Here is a 15,797-nt window from a genome sequence, read left to right as displayed (position 1 = left end):
CAGACATACTAACATTAAGATCTGCTGGAGAGTAGAAAGTATGCAAGGAAATAGATGACAGTACAAGCAAGTTGGTTAAAGCTAGCCTAGTAGACAGCAGTGATCAGGACAGTGAAATGGTAAAAGAAACGTTAACATACAGTATGCACAATTTTATATTTTTAAAAAGTGTTCTAGCCGCAGCTCCAAAGGACTTGTTCTCTGTACAAACTTGCTCCAGTTTTTAACACCCGTTTATAAATCAGGTTTACACCATAATAAATCACTTAAACCAGGAGCAAGTGTTTTGGAATCTGGACCAATGTATACACAAATATGCAACATTCCAGATGCAATTATAAGAAATGTTCACAAAACTAGACATAGTGGTAAATAGACCAATGTTAAAAGCACCACAATCAAAATGACAACTAAATTACATGCTCCTCAGCCAGCAAAAATGATGCTTAGTCCATCAACCCTGACTGAAAGGAAAGCAGTTATGACCAAAAAAAAAAATGCAGCATTCCTGCACAGAGAGAAGGAAAATGCAAGTTTCAGGTGATGTAGGTATATGCCCTCAACTAGAAACACAAAGAGGTGTAAAATTCTGGCACGGGCCCAGCAAGGAGAAAGAAATAGCCTTCATTAGTGACAATGTGAGGAGAGGGATGGAACACAGAGGAATGTTTGAATCTAGTGTGCATGACCTCCTCTGTGTAGGCTGTCACAGACACAGCTAATGGAGTGGGTCCCATTCCTACAGATGAAACCAGTACAAAAATTGAACAAGTCTGATGCAAAGTGCCCATATGTGCCTTCCACAGGATCAGGCACAGCAGAATGACAGGAAACAAAGAGGCAAACCCAGTACACATTGGCAAAAGTATGCTTCTCATCTTGCCTGGAAACACCCAAAGATTCCAGAGAAAGACCTGCACACTGTTTCTAAGAACAAGGAAATTAGGCGTACTTTGAGATCTGGCTACCAACAGGACAAGGAGTTTATGACAAGTGTGTGTGTTCCCAAGGAATATCTGACAGTAAAAAAAACATCCTTGGCAATTAAACAATGTTATACTCTTTTAAATAGTTAGAAGTGTTTCTAATATCTCATAATTCATGTTTCATTTAAAAAGCTCAACCTTCCCTTACCCTGCTTTTAACTAATTAGCATGAGGAACTTTATGCCCACATTCATAAACAGTAAGAAGATTTACTGGTTTGATCTCAGATTACAAAACGCCCAATTGACTTACCTCACCATAAATCATTTTACTCAGATCACACACAGACACACACACACTCCAAAGGGCTGAAAAAATTGTAAACTCCAAGCAACACATGAACTCTGTACAAGAAAAATATTCTATAATCCTCAAACAGCCCCCTTCCCCCACTACTTATATGGCAGTTTAACACATCTTAACCCAAGTTCAAAACATTATATAGGCTGTAGCTTTTTTAAGCCACTTCACAATATACTTCAACTTCAGGACTGCATTCTAGCACAAAAACGCAGATTTCATCAACTATAGTCATATAATACAGCGGATTCCTATTACAAGAACGAAAGTTCACTACTTCAAACTTGTAATAGGAAGCCTCACTTCTGCAAAAGTTCACTTTAACGAAAGTGAACTTTTGCGTAAGTGCACTTCACCGAATACACTGCAGCACAGTGGAGGACAAAAAAAACAAGCTATGTCCTCCATTATGGTGCGATAGTCATGGACCTTAGGGTTAGGGTACAGGTTAGGGTAAGGGAATAGTTAGTAAAGCTATCCCCTTACCCTAGCCCATGCCCTAACCCTAAGGTTTGTGACTATCGCACCATATTGGAGGACATTGCTATGTTCTTCACTGCGCTGCAGTCATCACGGACCTTAGGGTTAGGGCTATCCCCTTACTATGACCCGTGCCCTAACCCTAAGGTCCGTGAGTACTGCACGGAAGTTCAGTGCATCACCTGTTCATTGTACTGAACTTCGCGTAAGTGCACTTTCGATTAAGTGCACTTTCACTGCAGTGAGCATTCCATGCACTATTTTGAATTAGTGAAAATTCGATCTAGTGTATGGAACCCAATACATCATAACCAACAAAATGAATATAATTTGAATTAATGGATAAATATTAGCAGCATGCACTGCTATGCTGGATCTACTTCAATGTCCCACTCCTTTGCTAAATACCACAGTTTTCTGCACAAATAAAACCAATAAATATTTCATCTTTTTATTTTCTAAGATCTCCTCTTTTTGGTTCCCAAAAAATTGCATAATATGTCAAACACATATCAACAGTTATTCTAAAAATATTGTTAGTAATACATTCATAAAGGGAATGTACCACTTATATTCTGTTTTAGCAGCTCAGAGTCAGCACTGTTACATTTAAGGGAAGTGAGGCCGTATGCGGAACACTGCCTTACTGCTTTTATGTGGGAGCGCATGTTAATGTTAGGGGTTTGGACTATGGAAGTGGGGGAGGGTGCAAATGCTAAAATACAGGCAGGGGCAGTAAAACTGAAAAGTGAAGAAGAAGTAAAGAAACTAAGTAAGTTAAGTCAGTCAATTTGCACCCTTTATGAGGCCAGAATGTACGGCGCCCTATGCTATTGCCTAGTCCGCCTATGCCTAAGGCCGGCCATGTGTGCACTGGAGATATAAGAGGGTTTTTACATTGTTTCAATGCTACTATGTTGCTCAGCATTAACTATTGAGCAACACACAAGCAGGGAAGGCTATAATTTCAATTCATAAGGAATAAATGGCTTATTAAATAGAGTGTTAAATCACTGTATATTAAGGCATTCCAGCCCATCACTAATCTGAATCTTACATGACTGATGGCAGAACTCCTTAGTGAATTTTATACTCTGTATTCAGCTATTGCTTTATATAAGCCTACATAGCGAATGGAGGCCTCTTCCAGATGAAGTTTTGCCTCAACTTTTTGATTTTGTCATTGAATATAAAATGAGATCACAACTTAATGTGTTTCCATCAATTTTTATTCTACATTTCACTGTAGTCATTTTGTACTAGCCAAATAAGCTCAAAAAATATGTGATGACGCATTTTATAAGACAGATGTGTAGATTATGAATGGCCCGTGGGTAGGGTATACCTCTTACCTCTCCTGGGAGCTCAGAAAGATGCATATTTGCAGCTAGTTCCAGTTTCTCCAGATTGAGACAGTTGCTTAGTTCTGCAGGGACCATCTTAATTCTGTTATAACTGAGAAGAAGTTCACGAATTTTGGTCAGCTGCCCTAGGAAGATATAACACACAAGTAAGAATAAAAGATTAAGTTAAGGAAACAGAATTATCTGATCCATATAATATACGCTGCATTCTCTATGAGTTTATAACAAAAAGATGTCTCAGTAAAATATGTACTGAAGGAAAGATACTGGATAGCCTTCTACGGTATAGGCATGATTTTAGTGTTTTGATTATCTTTTCTTTTTGTAGAGCAAATCTTTACTGATTAGTACATTTTCATTTCTACATGCTATGCAATGTCCATGCATGATGCACTTGTTATTTTGGCACTAATTACTGATACAAGCATTTTATATTAATAAATTAGCCTCATAGCAGACAATTAGTGCTTACCTTTAACTTTCAATAACTTGCCATTGTTAGGCATATAAATCCAAATATCAAAATCAACTCTTCTATTTTTTATCTCAGGTTTGATTTAACACTGTTCCTTTAAACAAAAACAGTTGAACACACAAGTTAACTACTCAAAATATAATTTGAGATCAGAAATTAACTAGTAACTATATTGTTTTATTTTCACTATATTACACATTTTAACAATTGGATCAGAAGCTTAACACCTTGCATAACAATCTTCTTTGCTAAATTGATATATATCAAAAGTAGTTTGTTCCATGTCAGTGTTTTCTAGCTGAATTTCCATTACAGAATCCGGCACAGCTCATTCTTTTACCACTGAGTCCTCTTTCTAATTTCTAATAGTTCTCAGTTCCATGTTTTAATCTATGCAATCATCTTTTCACCTCTTATTGGTGGTTTGTCTTTGGTTTTCCATTTTGTACTTATAGCTTTCTTAGCCACTATCATCACTAACGATAGCAATGCCTTTATCTTTTTACTACATGTTATTTTAAACCAACTCAACAGAAACATCTCTATACTGAGTTTAAATTATTTTTGTACTAATGCACCTTTACACATTTCCAAAATAAATTCCCCCCCAAGAACCTCTTTCTGAATCATCAAATCTATAACATATGCCTCTTGTCTGCAGGAACATTTTTGCAAGTTTATAGGCAGATAGAAATATTTGTGCAGAGCATTTCCATGCAAAAATTCAACATTTTCTTGATTTCATTGAATATAATGTATAGGTTTAAGACATATTACATTCCTAGAGCTGCCCGAATGCCCACATGCAATCCTGTCATTTCTTTGCTTGGCATTGTGTGTATCATGTGCTGCCATGTAGGCATATATTCCATGCCCTGAGTCAAATATATCAGTCTAAGTTGAGTGGCCTTATAGCATGCCTCCAAATATGAAAGTCCTAAACCACCCTTTTCCTTTCTTAGTATTATTTTTTGACTACATTATTTCCCAAGAGTAAGGTGATCTATTATTTTTCGCAATACCTTTGGCATTCTTTTTGCCAAAATCATCATTAACACTTTGTAGTCATGAGTCAGAATCAAAATGTGTCTGTATAACCCTGGATCAAGAGGATTTTACCCTCCTCTGGAATAACTACCACTACTGAATCTTTCCAAATCAAGGGTACATCCCCAGCTAGACAAATTCTGTTACTTAGTACCAGTCAGACTTTTTATTATTTTTTGTTTCTTCTTTTCCACACTTTTGTTGGAATTCAGTCATTATCAGGGTTTTTGCCTGTATTCTAGTTTCTTATTACTTCTTTCATTTCATTTCCTTTTTTATGTTAATACCCCTCTTTCTACTTCTGATAACTGAGGAAGTTGTATATGTCTCAAATATGCTACGTTTTCTTCTGTGTTGCTCTGAGTCTCTGCATCTTGTCTGTATACTGCACTACAACAATTTACCATTAACGTCATCATTTTCCTAGGTTCACTTCTACCCTACCATTCTTATAATTTCTGATTTTAGTTGTCACCCATTCAGCATTTTTTGTCTCAGATGTTGAGCAAACAGTTTGGTTGCTTTCAGGTTTTTGTCAAAAAATAGCTGTTTTAAAACCACTGCTTGCTGCTCATTCATATTTTCTAAGTACTTTTGCACACACATTCTAACTTTTTTCAGTTGTTTTTCATTCTCTTGTGTTATACAATTATTATTATTATTATTATTATTACTTTTTAAGCCCTCTAGATACCTTTTTTTGTTTATTATTCCATATCTTATTTGTTTTCATTGTGACCACATTTTTACAATTATCCCAGTTCTTTGCAACAATTGCTTAGGTTAAAATCTAATAACAATTCAGGTAAAGTTTTATCTGCCTAATCATTAAATGGCTTCCTTTTTAGAAGAAGTACTGGAAATGTGAGTATTTATCACAATAAACCTTTACCTGTTTAGAATACTTAATTTGTATTAATGCATGGTCTGACATTATTGCCTTACATGTTTTCATGGTTCAGACCACAATACAGTATTCATTTGATATGTAACATCTAACTATTCTTGTCCAAATCATGAAACTATGTGTGTATCCCAGTTCATTCTTATTTTTATTACATTAATAATCCTGCATGCATGCATATAGTTCTTTAATTATCTGCCCTTAGCTGGTATTCTGTGATACCACGGCCCTCCACAGATGTCTTCCTTATTTCCTATAGTGTTCTCTTCTTCAACTACTACCATACATACTTCATAAAAGGCTATAATATCTCCCATAATATTCATTTCTTGACTCACTGCTTTCAGTGGAATACATTCTGCAGCAACCTGCCAGCATCCTCTCCAGATTATAAATCATTCCTGCCTGTGCCTCATTTGTTCCTCAACCTTTATTCCCTTACCCCCTTTTGAAGAAAATTAAGACCCCCTTTCTTTCACTCTCCTTCTAGTCCATCAAAGAAACAATCCTTCTTATTTTTGTTTACAAATCTTAGATTTTTTTTTATGATTTAAATGTGTTTTCTGTAATATTATCGGCATATTACTATTGCAAATATAATTGAGTGTCTTGTCCTGCCTTTTCCTGTCTACTAACCCATTAACATTCTGAACCAGTAATTCAAATTGTGCTGTACTAATCCTTATATTTGATTCTATTTAATATATATTTTTGTCCTTTTGTAACAAACTGGCTCTTTATAGTATGTTTCTATCACATTTTGTACTACTTTTCTTGTAGTCAAGCACAGCTTGTCATGGAAGACAAACTGCATTCAAACAGCACTGAAAAGAGGTCAGTCTGCAGACTGAGAATCTCTCGCTCTGAAGCCTGATGAGAAATGTGGCCTTTCAACCAAGTGGTATACAAAATGAAATGGAATAGTAATTTTCTCTCTAGTATTTACTGGTTTTAACTGCTTTAAATATCTTCTATTAGAAATCTTTTAAATTTTAATTCTGCTAAGCATCCTTGCCCATGTGTTGATCTGTCTGCATTTAAACAACTTCTCTCAATCCTTACAGTGCATTATTTTTTGTGAATTTTGCTGTGTAACATACTTTCACTCAACACACTGTCTCATTAACTGTATATGCATTCTTAGACCTAGTGCATGCATTGCCAGAACTAATTGTACAATATCACCTATTGGTTTCCATCACACAATATAGGGTCTATATTAAAAGACCGAACATTCACAACCGCAAACACCACAACAGCGACACAAATGCCGAACTCCTAAAATAGCGAAGGACGTAAATATCGAAATTCGGAAAGCCGAATGCATTTCCAAACATAACAGTGCCATACAGGTAAGGAACACCTATAAAAGCAAACTTCTTTAAACACACTTTTGCAGGGGAGCAAGCCCCCCTGCACCGCCCATACCCCCCCTACTTAAATATACCAATTCCGAGATCGTCTTCCCCACGATCACCCTGCTGGCCACGGAAATACGTTCGGTGTCCCGGATTTCGATAGTTACGTCCTTTGCTATTTTAGGAGTTTGGCGTTTATGTGTCGCTGTTGTGGTGTTCGCGGTTGTGAACGTTCGGTCTAATATAGACCCACAATATATTAGTTTCCTTCTCAGTCATCATTCATTTACTTATTTCCCTTTCCTTCCCCACTGTCACAGTACCTTTATTAAAAACTACATGACAAAGTTTGCAGATTGAAAACAGACTTTCATCAGACAACATATAATATACTCCCCCTTCAATTAGATAGAAATGTTAACTTTACATATAATTCGGCATATAATACCTGTATGATTATATTTATAATAGTTATTCTCAGTCCAGTACCTGCTGATTTCAGTGCTTTTATAGAATCATTCAGAATGCAACTAACATTTTGAATATATTGCAGCCTTTTCAATGCATATATATTTTTAGTGTTGTCTTAAGTGCTCCTAGTAAGCATTTTTTTTTTTGGAATAGCCCAGTTTTTTGAAACGTGATTCATTTCTTTGTTTTAGCTGTTTTCTTTTAGAAATCTTTCCCTTGAAATGTTCATAGTTTGCTTTTTCACATTTGTTCACTGGTTGCTTGTTCTCTTGCTATCTTCTTGGGACTCCAAATTTTCTTTTCTTTTTTCCTGTTTACTTTGTGGCTGTGAATGTTCTCCATTGGTTTTAAATCCAAATGAACTGAAGTCTTGAACTAATGCAGGATACAATAACCTGAAATGGAATTTCATTTCTTTGCAAAGACTCATGGAAGGAAGAAAATTATTTCTATTAGTTCATGTCTGTAATGAAAAGAAATTAATCACATCCTTTGTGTCTCCAGACTTAAAAGATTGCCCCTTTCTTCCACAAAATAGAAAGAATTTCCTCCTTCTTTTGGCATTTCTACATTTTAATCAATATAAGTCCTGGCTGCTTTTTCACTCTCAGATTAATAATATTTACTATCTGTGCGCTTTCAATTTTAATATAAGCAATATAAAGCCCAGTCTATGTGCTGCAGCATTTTTTCATAAATTCTTTACCATTCTTCCCTCCAATTTATTATAAACTTGATGTAAACCTCAAATTGTCTCTGTGGGTCCTATCCTTGAATTCACCCAGTTTACATGCCACTTGTTCATATTTGAACAGATGTTCTATTATTTCCTTTATCTCATTTTCATCTGCTTGCACACTAGTTATTTCCTCTAAATGCATGGTTAAAACATCTTCTATTTCATGCAGCATTCTGTAATTAAATTTTAGGTTGCCGCGGTGGTGCAGTGGTTAGCATTGTTGCCTCACAGCAAGAGGCTCTCCGGTTTAATTTTCGGCTGGAGTGCCTTCTGTGTGGAGTCTGCATGACCTCCCCGTGAGTGACAGAATGTTAAAAAGACATGCAGGTAGGTGCATGAATGCATGTGTGCCTTTTCTGAAGGTTGGGTGCTGGGCTGGCAACTCGACACCATAAAAATCCACTGCCAATCATAAGTGGACTGGAGGTCTGCTGTGGCGACCCATATCTGGGAAAAGCCGAAAGACTTTTTTTATTCTGTAATTAAACTTTATAGAGTATATTCCAACAAGGAACCACTTATCTAGAAATTCATTTGCATCAGAGTTAAACTGGTCAGTCTTTCTGTCTAGGGTGACTGAAGAGTTTCTCCTTCAAGTGCCATTACCAGCTGCTTTTCCAACCTCTGCTCCACCACCCTACTTCCAGTCTCCTCCTTAGTTTTCAGCGTTGCACTCCCCTTTCCTTCATTTTTGTCTTCTTTGTTGACCTTCTGGATGTCATACACACTTCAGCTACCAATTTCTTTCAACAGTTTACAGTATTTTACAGGTTTTTGATATTTTTAACTATTTGCCCAGAACTCTGTTTTTAGCTGCTTATACAACCACCACCATCTTGAAATCTCCCTCTTGTTTATTTCTTGTGTTGAAATGTATTAGAATAAATCAGGTTAAAATCAAACCAAATGAAGGTTATTTTATAAAAGCAGTAACAAATTTATTAAAAGTGACCAGCATTTCTGACTGTATCCAGTAAATGTCTATAAAATTTTAGTGAACACCTTTTGAGTATATACATATTTCTGAAAGCACTGGAGCTGCAGAATCCTAATTAAGGTTACTTGTATAGTGATTAGATGTGCAAGTTTCTTTCCAAATACAAATATTGAGATCATGAGAAAACCAGGTCCTTTATTCATATAGAAGCATAAAAATATGCCTTAAAAGAATCATTTGGTGCACCTAATCTGTCCTCAAATTCACCACTTACCCTCAACCTCTTCCTTTTTTTCCAACATGCCCGAATGTGCTGTCAGGAAGTACCTAACTACATTTGTTTTTGTTTCAACCTTTCTTCTACTTTTCAGCTCAGGCATCTACTTAGACACATTACTAAATAAAATAAATAGGCTTTATTACCTGCTTCTTTCAACTAACACGTTATGATTATACACATGTAAACATATTCCCATACTACAGGTAGGTAACTATTCTCCAAGTTTTACTGTATATTTTATTGAAGTCTTTGAGATTTAAAAATGGTCTCAGTCTATAATTGTTTTTATGCTTTCAGTTTACTGCAAGCGAACCATATTACACATCTTTTTGTCCAACTTTACTCGCTATCCTTTGGATGCTTGGCATCCTGTTTATGTTTTTCTTGAATCATTAATTACAAACAGGTTTGCTTTTAGCTGCTAGTGTTGTCGTCTTTGTGCTGTAAGTCATTTGTAGTTGCTCTTCTCATAAATAGATTGTGTTAACCTTCTTCTGCTCCTGTTACACCCTGATGATTAATTACTGTTCTTACTTCTCAAGTCATTTGTCCATCTGGTATTTTAAATGGACATCTGAGTTTCTGACTGTGATGAGTTAGGACTATTCATTTTGCTTGGAATATTACAATCTGCTTTGGAAGAACTACAGCTGAGGTCCACTGGTTGTGTTATATTTGATTATCCTGTCCGCGGCCCCCATTCACATGAGGACAGTTGTATATTTCTCTCTATCTTTCACTCCCTTCACTGTATATATCATTAAGTATATAGTTCAGACTTGTCAATACACACTGGGGAAAAGTCATCTAAAACACTTTCTTCTTTCTTGGATCTGGTTACGCAGAGAATTTGGTGACATTTTTATTTTGTGTAGAGAGAAACCTTACTTGCTTTCTTTCAGCTAGTCCAGACAGTAGTGAGTCATCATAATAAGTCAGTAGTTTGCCTATAAAATGGTTTAGAGAAGTGGTTTCAGCAAAGTCTAATGCAGTGGTGCACAACATTTTTGTGGGGAGGGCCACTACACGAATTCTTAATGCATCTGCGGATCACCTCAAAACATAATAAGTCATTACGAGTTAACAATAGGTACAGGTGTCTGGCATTTTTACTCAAGACAGCAATCATGAAATTGCCTGTTTTCTACATCAACTTTGCATTTAACTTTATTCTGGCTTGCAGCCATGACTTAATACAAACTCTTGCAGAAAGTTACTACTGTTTACAGACTACAAGTTATAAACAACAAAGAATAGTTACTTCCGCAGCTAAACTTAGAGGTGTGCACAACAGCAGTCAATTAGGTAAGTAAGCACGTGCTGGAAAGTCTGCATGACTGGAGTAAGGCATAGCATTTTTTTCACTTTTTTAAAAAATTTTTGGTTGCTCTTTGGGGTCCGGATAATGTTGTGTCGAGGGCCGGATTTGGCCCCTGGGACAGACGTTGTGCACCACTGCTTTAATGTATTAAAATGATTTTACCAGACATATGTTGGATGTCAGCATAGTTGCTAGATAATGCTATGATATCCCATACAACCCTTTACACAGTTGATCACCGATGGTAAGTTACTTTAAAAAAATGTTTGTTTCCCTCCTTTTGGAAGATTGGCTGTTTAGGAACATCACAGAAGAGAGATGCACTATATGCACTATATTAAAATATACAGGCCCTACTTCTGTAGACATCTCAATGCTTTATAGTGATAGCTTGAAGATTAATGAAAATCAATATTCAGTTAAAATGTTTACAATGATTTAAGTCTGTAGAAGACTTAGAGAGATGATAGTTTTATTATAATTAAAATCAAGATGGAACACTTGAAAATAAATATAGCCCTACACCTGGTAGTTAGAGGCATTTCCAGGGTCACAAGGTGGGATTAATAAATCATGCAGGATGCAAATCAGGAGAATATGCCAAATAAAAAAATGTTAAGCTGCTGAAATCAGCATGAACACAAACAGACTCTTAGAAACAGAAAAATAAAGTATGAGCATTCCCCAAATGTTTAACAAAAAGAACAGCAACATGCAGTGCAGATTGAAACCAGCAAAACAATTTCATATGCAAGAAGCAACTAGAAGGACTGCAGTGCAAAATGGGTTGCAGAGGTTAATGTGTTTTGCATTAGCAGTAGATGAAGCCAATCTGGTTTAGTATAATGTGCACATTTGTATTGTTTCTGTGCATAACAGACTGAAATCTAGCTAAAATGTAATTGGACCTATGGGAAAATGTTAATATATTATAAGTCAAAATAATACACATTTAAGAAAAAATATAATATGCACATCTTTAGATTATTAAATGTAAGCGGCTATGCAAAGTGGCATTAAGAAGAAGATAGGCACATCATGCATCTGATTTTTGTTTTTTATTGTAGGTAGTTTTGGGGGCTGTGCTGATCTTCTGTGGCAGCATGAACCTCCTTCAGCCTATAATCCATCAAATCCCCATTCCATCACTGGTTTGACAGGTGCTTCTTATCCCTCACTGTCAAAGGTTGCCAGACCCTCTTTACTGGCATGTGAGTTTGCAGAGAATAAGAGCACACCTGAGAAACACTACTAATACTCATGGCAGCCTGGTAGTTTGATGTTTACCACTACTATCTAACCCCTTGCTTTCCATGCTGGCATCACACACTTGTAGGCAGGGCAGGGTGAACAATTAGATGTGGTGCTTGGGAGCGTCCCTTCCCAATGTCCTAGGTCAATTACTCCTCTACCATCATGCTTATGCAACCTGGCAACTATTTACACCCCTACTTCCACCACAGTTGGAAAAAAGGTCCATCTCACCTGTTAGCCATCCCCTGTCTACCCCCCACGCTTGGAGAAAGCTGAGCAGGTAAAGCCTCATTACCTCTTCCCCGTGTTAGCTCCAGCAGGTACCCAAGCCTTTAATGGAGCTTGTGTAACCCAGGTCACAGTTAAGGCTTTGATCCTTTGCACCAATGGACCTGCTGCTGAACTGAATAAAGTGAATATAGAAAACAGACACATGGATGGTGAAATGAATATTGGTAGGGGTATAAAAGGGATTCAGAAATGTCTTGTATTTCTTCTCATCTTTTTGTTCTCATCCTGGGTGGCAGCATTCATTTTTGGGTGGACTGTTGTAAGCTTGTTACAGTGTTGAGGTGAGACGTCTCCCTAGTATTACATATAAATGAATTAGTGAACACATTGGGAAGTGAAAACTACCTCTAATTACCTGAAAAAAAAATATACAGACAGTTGCAGTTGACTAATAAATGTAAGAGGAAATCCATCTTCATAATTTCATTTAGGTTATATGAGCTTAAAATAATGACTTACTTGAGTGAGTAATCTCCTTACAACTTTTCAAAGGTTGTAAAAAACAGTTGTTAAATGGCACTGAATAGAATATCATGGTATTAGGATGATATTCCATTCAGTAATGCTCACTAGCAATAATAAAGCCCTGGCAATACTCATTTTGGTAATTCTCCTATTCCTCCCTATCCCTACTCCCTGGACTAGTACACTCTAGTGCTCGCCTGTGCCTGTTTGCATGTTATGGCAGTCTATTGTGCCTTCTGTGTCTGCTAGTGACTTTGGATATAGCATGGCTAATTGTCATTTCTTGCTGTGTATTTCTCAGCTGTGGCCAATTATTTACCACCTTGCAATATTATGTCCTTGCTGTGGCTGATTGTTTACTGCCTTTCTGTAACATATCCTTATATTGATAGTATCACACACCATGCTGAATTACTTCTACTTTTCTGCACTGTATTTATTAGTGTGGCATTTAAGACTGGTGCTGTGGCACCTGTACCTATTGTATCTAACATATCTTGCAACATTTTGCCCATTGTATTATCTGCCTCATAGAATCTTGTGATATTTTGCCTAGTGTATTTACCATCACATGAAGAATTGAAGACAGCTGTACGTACAGTTTTTGTAATATTGTGCTGTGGCACATGGGCTTGTTTTTTAGTCATACACTAATAAATTGGTACTGCATTGCTCATCTCATTACAATATTCCTGTTGTTGCCTATGTACTCTAGTACTATTACTTTATTCAACATCTCTTGACTTACTGTTCTGCAACATTTGTGTCTGCTGTTTGGTAGATCCATATAATTCTCTGTGCTGTGCTGCATTAAACTGTACTGTTGAAATATATTGAGCTGTATTAAGTAGCACTGTATTGTGCAGTATCATATTGTATTGTGATATCTTGTGAAAGGTTGCACTGTTTTGCATTGTTTTTTAACAGTCTTCACTCTCCCATTATATATCATACAGGTACTATATTGTGCTTATACAGCGCCTTCTAGATATACTTAGGGTAAACAAATCCCATAACATTGCATAAAATATGTAATTTGGAATTTCTTGATCGACCATGGGTCTTCAGTTTTCTCTTTCCTATCTGTTGTCAGCCGTATGGCAGTAGACACCCTGAAGCAGTGGCAATGTGTGAATGGCCACATGTTTACTGACAACTATTTACTTTTATAGCAGAATGAGTCTAAATATGACAGTAGCAAATACTTATTATAACTGGAAACAAACCTCTCACACAAACTGATTATCAGTACCAGGGCAAACATAAAACCTTCCTCTGCAGAAATACTCCACTTCCAAAAGCCATAAAGACCTCCTAGAACAGCAATGCAGATATATTCATCGTATCCAAACCTCAAAGAGACACACCGACACCCATTCTGTACCACTTATAACTTCTTCCACCACCACAGAGTCATCAGAGTAGATTGATCGGGCCTTACACGATACCACAGCAGTCCTTTTGCCATGATAATGTGCTTGTGAGTCCATAGAACTGCACACTGCTGCACCACTCACAAGGCTGTGCAATGACACGATGAAATGGCTGGCGGTGGTTCTCAGGTGCTAGACTCTACCATGTGCAGGACAGTCAGATCCCTTCACTTCCAAGTATGAATATAGCATGGTTATTATTCATGGGCATGTGACTGGCTTGTGACACTCCCCCTTAGACTATATGAAGAGGGACATGGTGGAGCTCTATGAGTATGGCTGTAATGCTGGAAGGAATCTAGTCTTGAGCAGTATCCTACCATCACCAAGAAAGATGCTTCAATATAAGCAAACGATGACTTGATTTTAATAATTCACTTAGTTATTGGTCTCATTGTGAGAGAGCTTACTCTCTATCAGCATAAAGGGAGATGGAAGATAATACTGCCTGTTTTAACAGGGATGGCCTGCACCTATCCTCCAGGTCTTCAAGGCTAAGATATTCTCTATCCACATAGTGCCTTTTTTGGCCCATGTCAGTCTTCTCCTAATATCAACCTAGTAAGTTCAATTTTGAACGTGAAAAATATCAGTCTAGTACTATAGAACAATAGGAGCCTAAATAAGAAAACACCCTCCTATAAGGCCTTTTTGACTCTAAAAAAATGTGAACATTTATATTGTCACTGAAGCTTGGTTCCAGATTAATGACAGCACTTCCTCTGTACCTGGATTTTCTGTCTACCATTAATTTAAGCCCACATGTGTAGAAAGCCACATTATAGGTTCATAGGTAAGTAGTAGGCTAACTGCAATTGCAGGACATTTTAAGCCTAGGCAATTTCCCTTTTGGTGCTTGAATTAACCTTACCCATTTGATGTTACATTGGCCTTACCAATCCCACAGTCAACAATTATATATTATCACTAGTAAGAATAACTGGGATCATACCATCGATAATTTCAGAGGACCCATGAATGGGATAAAGAATTTAGGAGCTGCCTCTCTCCATAAGTAGTACAGGGGGCGGTCCTGGGGAAAATTTTCTGTTTCCCATCCACAGCTCCAGGTAGCACTTAAATATGGACAAGGATGAGCCCTGTTCCACAACAACAGTATATTCTGTGAGATAAGTCTCACCATCCAAATCATTCTGTTGATGTTTCAGATGAGTTTTCATTCCCTAGACAAAGCATTTCTGATGCCATTTGACTTGCTGATGTATAGTAAATCCATGAGTATTAGGCCAGAGAATGCTTTGTATGCGAGACATAGATCACCTGTTAGTAGTCTGTAGGATATCAAGTACAGTGACAGGGCTTTGAGTTAGTCCACGTAGCATATATTGTTTAGGTCTTGTATTCTTTTAGTAAGGTATCTCTTTGGTATTCCAGTTGTTGCTTGTGTCTGGACAGATATATGCCAAACGGGGCACTATACACAAGGACTGCCCCATGAGGGCTGAATAAAGGGGGACAATGACATCCATAAATCTAGACACAGTCCTTTGTTTATAAGATGTGCAATATGGAAGGACTTTCTTTTAACAATAAACACATATTGGTCAAAAGTTATATTACTGTCCACATAAGTTCCCAAATCCCAAACAACTGAGTCAACTCTTAAGAGACATATTGTAAATGTGGTAGTTTCCCGGGAATAATGACTTCTCAAAGAAACAAAAATGCATT

The 15,797-nt window shown here is 37.0% G+C and overlaps 1 protein-coding gene across 3 annotated transcripts in view; it reads right to left on the bottom strand.

Annotated features, from left to right (window-relative positions):
- Positions 1-15,797, bottom strand: part of LRRC39 (leucine rich repeat containing 39) — a 365,433-nt gene that overhangs the window by 220,976 nt on the left and 128,660 nt on the right. For all 3 annotated transcript variants that reach the window (XM_044085780.1, XM_044085779.1, XM_044085781.1), the window contains exon 5: positions 3,119-3,255. In XM_044085780.1, coding sequence (XP_043941715.1) covers positions 3,119-3,255 — 137 coding nt within the window. The remainder of the gene's footprint in view (positions 1-3,118; positions 3,256-15,797) is intronic.

The sequence above is a fragment of the Protopterus annectens genome, chromosome 10.part0, assembly GCF_019279795.1.
Source record: "Protopterus annectens isolate FY-2018-M chromosome 10.part0, PAN1.0, whole genome shotgun sequence".
Taxonomy (NCBI): Eukaryota; Metazoa; Chordata; order Ceratodontiformes; family Protopteridae; genus Protopterus; species Protopterus annectens.
The sequence above is the reverse complement of the archived record's forward strand: the minus strand, read 5'-3'. Positions and strand labels throughout refer to the sequence as shown.